The sequence below is a fragment of the Phoenix dactylifera genome, chromosome 10 (assembly GCF_009389715.1).
Source record: "Phoenix dactylifera cultivar Barhee BC4 chromosome 10, palm_55x_up_171113_PBpolish2nd_filt_p, whole genome shotgun sequence".
In the NCBI taxonomy this organism is placed as follows: domain Eukaryota; kingdom Viridiplantae; phylum Streptophyta; class Magnoliopsida; order Arecales; family Arecaceae; genus Phoenix; species Phoenix dactylifera.
In genome coordinates this window covers 1,875,388-1,883,432 of record NC_052401.1, presented here as the reverse complement: position 1 = coordinate 1,883,432, position 8,045 = coordinate 1,875,388, and the positions used below count along the sequence as shown (strand labels likewise).

Here is an 8,045-nt window from a genome sequence, read left to right as displayed (position 1 = left end):
CCGGTAAGCGCTAGGACGACACGTATTGAATCTCACAAAACGTTCACCCATTGTTTCCTTCCACCCCTCCCTTTATTCCTTCCGCCCCCACCGTCTCCCCAAGTGGGCTTTCGTTCACCTTTTTATTTTTCTCCCATTTTCCTCTCTCTCTCTCTCTGATCTCGATCTCATCGACTTCTTCTCGATCTCGGCGTGCGGGAGCCAAAATCTTCGTCGGCGATGACGATCGGATCAGGAGGATCAGGTGTTGTGGGTATGATTTTTGAAACCTGGATCTCCTCTTTTACAGCGGATTTTTTTTTCGTTAGTGATCGGCTTGCGGATTCTTTCTTCGATGTTGGTTCCTTGTCATGTAAATTATATAAGTAATTCATCTATGGCCAGTGTTAGATGAATGCTGGGTTCCATGTGTCTTCGATTTCTTGATGGTTTTCCATTTGAATTTCGGGTATTTAATATCCCTTTTTTTAGAATCTCTAATTTTTGGTGCGGAATCTCTAGTTTTTGCTGTATTAAGCATGGAGTTTGGTTTTCTTGTTGTATCTAGCTTTGAATTTTAGACCTATTGAATTGTCTGCAAAGAGCTGATAGGTTCTATGTGTCATGTGAGTGTATCAAATCTTGGCTGACATTTCGGTTTAATCATATGTAATCTTGTTTCGGGTTATAAAATTTTAGGTGAATGTTATATTTTTGGTGGGCGGAATGGGTTATTGTAGTCGTGCAAATGTAGATATAGATTCACCTATAGGACTTGTGCTTCTTTTGATTTTAACGTTTTGCGCCCTTGCCTGATTGACGTAGAGGGTTGTTTATTGCAAATATTTCTGTTTGAATTCTAGTTTTCTTCTTGTACGTGAATTTTTATTGTCTCTTGCTGCGCATTAATGATAAATTATGAGTTTTCATTGTGCACTGGTGGATTGGCTACTTTTCTATGAAAACTTTAGGGGATCCTGATGGAAATTTTATCATACATTCAGATGGTTTTTTTAATATTTATATTGATTTAATAATTATTAGGTTACAATAGCCAAATTTTGGTATTTTTGAATGCATTTATACGATACTGAAGTTCAATGCATAGGCAGCGAAGTAGAATGGATACATTATGTTGAAAAGGGGGGCATCAGAGCCTTAGCTTGGTTCTTTCCGAAGCTCTTACTTTTGTCCAATCATTGCTTGTGGTTGGTGTTTCCCAAATATTTTCCTTATGTCCAAAAAGCTTTTCAGACTTACAGTAGATCACGCTCAGAGGTTGAATCCACACCTTAACGTCCTGTGTCATTGCCCTTTACACATTTTGTATCCTGTATGTCCTTCCTTATACTCAAAACTCAATTGAGCTTTTTAAACTCTTTTCAATTCTTTGCTTTGTATTGGTTTAAGGGTTTGTTTAGATGGTCATAAAATTGTAGCTATAGTTTAAGATTAGATTACTGTAGATGTAATGAGTTACTACAAGGAAAAATATTATAATATTATCTGTTGTGGTGTTTGGTCTGCATATAAATTTATTTTCTGAAAAGAAAAAGTGTCCTTTTCTTCCTTCCCACTTCTCACCCCACTCCTTTTGTTACTCTTCACCACTCGTTGGCAACCTGTATCTCATGGGAGACAGAGGAGGCAAACTTGAGAAGTGAAGTTGGGCGAGTTCAATATGGGGCAGCATCCCCAGTGGAGGCCTTGGTTAAAGGCCATCTAATGGGTCTGGTGGATGCCATTATTGTAGGATGCAGATGGCCGCTGACATGGATGGAGAGTAGCTGAAAGGAAAAAGTGCCCTTTTCGCCCTTTCCACTTCTCACCCCACTCCTTTTGTTACTCTTCACCATTCGTTGGCAACTTGTATCTCATGGGAGACAGAGGAGGCAAACTTGAGAAGTGAAGTTGGACGCGAGTTCAATATGGTGCAGGGGGTTGTGAAATTAGTTGGGGGAAATCAGATGGACGAGTTCTTGTACTCACGCCCATTGTCAAAATGAAGCAACAATTTATAAGGGAGAAAAGGGAAGACTAGGAGCAGCATCCCCAGTGGAGGCCTTGGTTAAAGGCCATCTAATGGAGGCTGGTGGATGCCATTATTGTAGGATGCACATGACCACTGACATGGATGGAGAGTAGCTCGAGGACAGAAGTTGTAGTCAAAGGTTTGCAAAAGGGGGACGAGAGAGGGCACTACAGATAGCAGCTAGTAGAGACTGTGGTTGAAGACTGACAGAAGGAGGCGAGTGAAGGTTATCATCAGCACATAGAGGTTCAGCACTCAAAGGACAAGGCTGTGGTCAAAGACTGGGGGATGGAGGGAGAAGATGGAAGGCAGGTCAATAAACTTCATTGCTGTGGGGTAATTGGCAAAGGGAGGGACAGTGGATGGAAGCCATGAATTTGGCTGAAGCGGTAAAGAAAATGTTGAAAAGAGACATGTCAATTTTAAGATTCACAAAGCCACCCCCTACATAATGAGACTTCTTGGTTATGGTTTATGCCATCTTGTATTGATAAACTCTAATGAATTTATATATGAAACTTCAATTGTTATATGTCTAATACAACTGGCAAGTGGCAATGTGATAGGCAGATGCTTATGAAAGTTTAAAGGGTAACCCCTACACGATGAAACTTTCTGGTTCTGGTTTATGCGATTTATCCACTTTGATAAACTCTTGTGGATTTTTTCATGAAACTTCAATTGTTTATGTCTTACAACTGGCAAGTGGCAATATGTTAGGCAGATTGATTGTGAAGGTTTAAAGGGATTGGTTAGCGATTTCTTGTGTAGAAGGTTTTGATTTTCTATTTATTTGGTAACCAAACTAAGAATGCTTGAGATTGAGTTATGGTAATCTTGACTTCTCTAGTGAACTTGTAATAGAGCTACCCATAGATGGTTATTTCAATATTTCTAGGTTGTATTGGCCAGTCAATATGACAAGTTGTTCTAGATTGATTCTTCATATCATCCTTCTTTTGTGCTATTTGTTGACCATAGCATGGATTATTCTATTATATGTTTTGACAGGGGTTGAATAAATTAGAATTAGTAAAATTATGTGCTGGCCAGGACTGCAAGGTGTAGTAGGCTACTTTGAGCATGATCCTTTTTGATTGGAACAATGACATTATCAGCATTCCAGATGTTGGATATTTGGTATATATTTTTGTTTTACATTTTTTTTTGGTCCAGAAATGAGTTAGACTTGATGTTAAAAGAACTTGTGTCTGGAAATGATTACAAAGAACATTGTATCTTGCATTCTCTTATCCATGTAAAGCTTTAAGAAGATTCTTAAAAGAAGTTACAAGTTATGTGGTGAACTAGGAACCTCTATTAGTTTGAGGGTATCATGGAGCAGAGTTTTTTTTTTACTTCACCAATCTTTTTAAATGTATTTTTTGCTCATGTTTATATGTTCTTAGTATCTTCGGCATGGTTGAACTGATGTTCTGCTCGTCAATCATAAGTGCACTTGAGACTATTGAATATATATCTAGCTAGTAAGTCTACATAATTTTGTTGAGATGCCCTTGCCCCTTGTTTTTTATAATGATTATAAAGCTGGTTCTCTGCTGCTTCACATTATGAAAGTACTGATATGTAGTCAATTCTCCTCTTTGTTAACTATTGTCTCTGGTGTTGTGGCATGTGTGTTCTCTAAAATATGCATAAATTTATCATGAGTAATGACATCTACTAAACGAGAATTCAGTAAAGCCCATGAAATGTGAACTTGCACTATTTAAATGTACTTTTTTTATGCATATTCTAAGAAAGTGATAAATTTCTCTACAATTATCTTGCTGCACAGTACCTCGGAACTTTAGACTGCTAGAGGAACTTGAACGTGGAGAGAAAGGTATTGGAGATGGCACAGTTAGCTATGGGATGGATGATGGAGATGACATTTACATGCGCTCTTGGACGGGTACCATAATCGGTCCACATAATGTATGTCCCTGTTTCTTAGGCCACTGGCTATCATTCAAGAATCAATTGGATTGGCATTTCTAGGTTTATGACCCAGCTCAGTCCATATAGTCATTGGAGATATAATACTATTAGTTGGTTTTGTTGGGTGCATTTTATTAAAAGAATGGGAAAAAAAACTATTCATTTAGTAGAGCATTATTTATCTGCTTTCGCCAGAGATTATCAAGTAGCCAGCATTTCTAATTATCACTTTGATGCATTCTTGGTTGATTGGTTGCCCTGTGTAGTGTGTAATGGAACAAGATAGAAGTTGTACATGGTGATCCAAATCATCAGCTTACTAAGGGAACAGCATGATTTTGTACATATCGGAATCTGTTTCAAGTGAATAAATGCTTATCTAGATAACTTTTTATGCATGTCTTCTGGTTGTTTCTGTTGTTTATTATGTACAACTGCAAAGTAGGAATTGTAACATTTATCTGTTAAAATGTGTTGTGTATTTTACCTTGATAAAAATGCACTGACTTGTTTTTAGTTGCCTCATGATGACTGTTGTAAGTGTTCATATCTAAAGAAACATAGTAAAGGATTTTGAGGTAGCTATTTGTGATTTGCCAATCTGATTTGTGATAGTCCGTACCAAGTGTTGCTAGTTTCCTCTGAACCCGTCATGATTTATAGATGCATTCACAAATGTCCCCCTGCAAGACAATTCACACCTGCATTATGTCGTTTACTTTAGACTTATACAAGTCAAATATTATTTGCTGAGGCACAAGTCAGTAAGCAATCTGACTCAATGAGTTAAACCAAGATCTGCTGAGTATTGAGAATAATCTATTTAGCAAAATGCTACTCCAAGTTACCAGTTTTATTATTCTCCTCTTTATGCCATTTCTTTTGCAGTCAGTGCATGAAGGTCGCATTTATCAGTTGAAGCTCTTCTGTGATAAAGATTACCCTGAGAAACCTCCAAGTGTTCGCTTCCACTCACGGATCAATATGACATGTGTTAGCCATGAAACTGGAGTGGTAATTCTCCTTTTCTGTAGCTAATCTGATTTTAAAAATCTGCCTGCCGCAGTGATGCTTACAAATCATATGACCCATGGCTTTGTGATCTTGCATAATATTAATAGCGTTGTGGCAAGATTTTTTCCCTAAAAAAAGGTAATGAGGTGCAAGCAGCACTTTTTATCAAATTGTTTAGCGGGCATATGCTTTGTTGGAAGAGATAGCCTTCATCTCCCTTGAAGATATTATATAATTACCAAATGAAAATATAATTGATGATTTAGTATGCAGGATCAGAATAGTAATTAGCATGGCAAAAGAAATTATAGTAAAAAATTCTTTTTCTTTTCTTTTTCTTTTTTCTTTTGGTGGATAGAATGTGTCTATAGATGGCTGGCTGCATAACAAGGGGTGGTTTTTCCCTAAAAAACACCCGAACTGTCCAAATCCTGATAAGGTGTGATTTAAACCCAGATCTCTGTGACAACCCCAAGAGACTTCAGCAGCTTGGTAACTTGGACCAGAATGCGGTGTATCATCTTGGTTAGCTAGATCCTTAATTAATTTAATCTTTACTGTTAAAAGACTTGCTAAACCATTGATTTATTTCAAGCTTGATTAAATAACCAGCCTGCTAGAACATTACTTAAATGACATCTTAATGCAGTATATTCTAATGAAGAAGGAACATTTACTAAACTTTGGCTGATAGGAATGAATTTCGTTTTCTTTTGAATAGTGATCAAAGTTTCTGCTGTATTGAGAAAGTTACATATTCACAGATACCTGCCTCTTTAGGTACCGAGCAGCCAGTGCAGAAACTACCACAGAAACCAAGCAATCTGAGTCTCATTTATAATTTCTCATAATAAGATCTGAAAATAGCAGTACTGTTAGATGCACGTGCTATTGTTTTTATACCATGCACCAGGAAGATGACAGGATATTTGGAACAACTTGTTACATCAGTAGGGTTTGTTTGTGGGAAAGCTGGGTGGGGGGTGGTTAAGAAATCAAGTTGGTTTTGATTGGTGGCAGGTTTTGATGGGTATTAGACCTGAGCATGAAGCAGGCCAGACAAGGCTTAAGCTGAGTGAGGTCTAATATCTAGGTAAAATATCCTGACCCAAAGGCCTGGCCTGCACTGATCTCAGGCCTAGATTCCGGAGCCTCAGCCTGGCTTGATAGCAAATGGTAGGGCCCGAGCCTAATCCAACTGGCCTGGGGCAGAATTGGATGTGACCCGACTGAAGCAGACCGGAAATGGGGGGGGAGAGGTGAGCAGCCAGTAGGATTTTTAGTTTGGTTTTTGGGAGAGGGGATTGGGGGGGGGGGGGGGGGGGGACTCTAGTGGGGAAGAGGGGACTGGAGGAGAGACGAGAGAGAGAGAGAGAGGTGGAGGGTGGCCACCAGTATCAGTCAGTGTGCATGTGTGTGGGGGGGAGAGGTGGAGAGAGACAGAGGGATGAGGGCTGATGGGAGAGGGGGCTGCCTCCACTAAGTGACAGGGGGATTGGGATTTTCTCCCATCCCTTGTATGTTTTTTTTCTTATTTCAAACATTTAAAATATATTATTATGTATAACCTTATATAAATATACTATATGAATATTTCTGTCAGTATGAGAAATCTAGGCTCGGCCCAACCTTAGCCCGAGCTTGACAAAAATCGGGCTGAGCAGGGTGTGGCAGGTCGATTTTCCGCAGGTCTAGATACACTGGTAGTTGGAAAGAGTCATCGTTTATGGTTCTGCACTAACAGTTGGATTCCTAAATGATCTTTGTGATTGTGTCCAGGTTGAACCAAAGAAGTTTGGGATTCTGGCAAATTGGCAGCGAGAGTACACCATGGAAGACATACTGGTACAGTTAAAGAAGGAGATGGCAGCACCGCACAACCGGAAGCTTGTTCAGCCCCCAGAAGGTACCTTCTTCTAGTTAGCACAATCATTGCGTGTCCTACAAATGTCAAGGACCCAAGGATTGCCTCGTGTGGATCCCCGTATTCAGGTTGCACCATTTTCATTTTATGTTTAACTGCACTTTACTGTCATGATGTTTTAAATGGGATTTGCTCATGCTGATGTCGGTGAAAAACACGGTCAGATTTATAACTGATATCTGTATAACCTTTCCGGCATGTGTCTTTATGCCCTGATCTTGGTTTCCGTTGGAAAAAAGAGCTCTTGTTAATTTGGGGATGTTGCAGCACAGCCAAAATTCATGTCTTGTAATGTTGCCTCTCGACAGCTTCATTAACACAATGTCTGATGCAGGTTAGCGAATGCCAACTTGGACGAGAATCTTTTCGAGTTATCTGGAAGAGAAGGTCCAGAGCAAACATTTGACCTGGTTGCATGACCAGTACCATTGCACCATTTTTTGTCATCAGGTTTAGTGCGGTGGGGTTCTACTGAGTGATCAAGCGGTCAGCAGTTTCATATTTAGTTGTGCCTTACCCGCCGAATTGCTTGAATGGACTTGGTCGCCCGAAATGGAGCCAGGAGAAGATCGGTTTATATTTCCGATATCAGTGATGCCTCGAGTTGGATTGCTAGTTCTTTCTGCAGAGAGCTAGATGGAAGATCTACGATCAGGTTTGTCCATACGTTCAGAGATGCATGCAGAAAGGTTAATTAAATTTATAGGTGGTTTGTCCTCCATGCCAAGCTTCAGGATCCCCTGGTATCGTATGACAGGCCTCTTTATGGGTGAGTGTGAAGGGCTTCCTGGAATTTGTCTGTGATTTTGACCTCACAGGTGGATGGTAGTATTCCTTAACAGAGATGGACGGCTTATAGATCTAGTTTGCATTTGCCCGCTTGCTTCAACACAGAAGGAAATAAAAATTATATAGCAGGTTATGCGTAACGGATCATGCAGCAGTGTTTGGAACTCAGCTCCTGCTTAAATCTTAAGAGCATAGTTGTAAAACAACGGATGGGATCTGACGGAGCTTTTGTTACTCAGCTCTCATCTGCTCCTTCCACATAAAAGCATCGTTGGAGGATCCCTGCTCAGAAATAAAAGCATATAGAAGTAGGACTCGTTATGGGAAATAGCACGATGGAGGGGAGTACATGCACTTTAGTTTGGA

The 8,045-nt window shown here is 39.7% G+C and overlaps 1 protein-coding gene across 1 annotated transcript; it reads left to right on the top strand.

Moving 5' to 3' along the window:
- The first annotated feature begins 81 nt into the window (after positions 1-81).
- On the top strand, positions 82-7,168 carry LOC103703125 (ubiquitin-conjugating enzyme E2 variant 1D). Its single transcript, XM_008785868.4, has 4 exons — positions 82-253; positions 3,810-3,949; positions 4,841-4,966; positions 6,746-7,168. Exons 1-4 carry the CDS (start codon positions 220-222, stop codon positions 6,884-6,886), a joined length of 441 nt encoding a protein of 146 aa, XP_008784090.1. The 5' UTR covers positions 82-219; the 3' UTR covers positions 6,887-7,168.
- The last annotated feature ends 877 nt before the right edge of the window (positions 7,169-8,045 follow it).

Coding starts and splice junctions, on each gene's coding strand:
- LOC103703125 (XM_008785868.4), top strand. CDS start 220: ATGACGATCGGATCAGGAGGATCAGGTGTTGTGG. Junction 254..3,809: donor AGGAGGATCAGGTGTTGTGG/GTATGATTTTTG, acceptor CTTGCTGCACAG/TACCTCGGAACTTTAGACTG. Junction 3,950..4,840: donor CCATAATCGGTCCACATAAT/GTATGTCCCTGT, acceptor TTTCTTTTGCAG/TCAGTGCATGAAGGTCGCAT.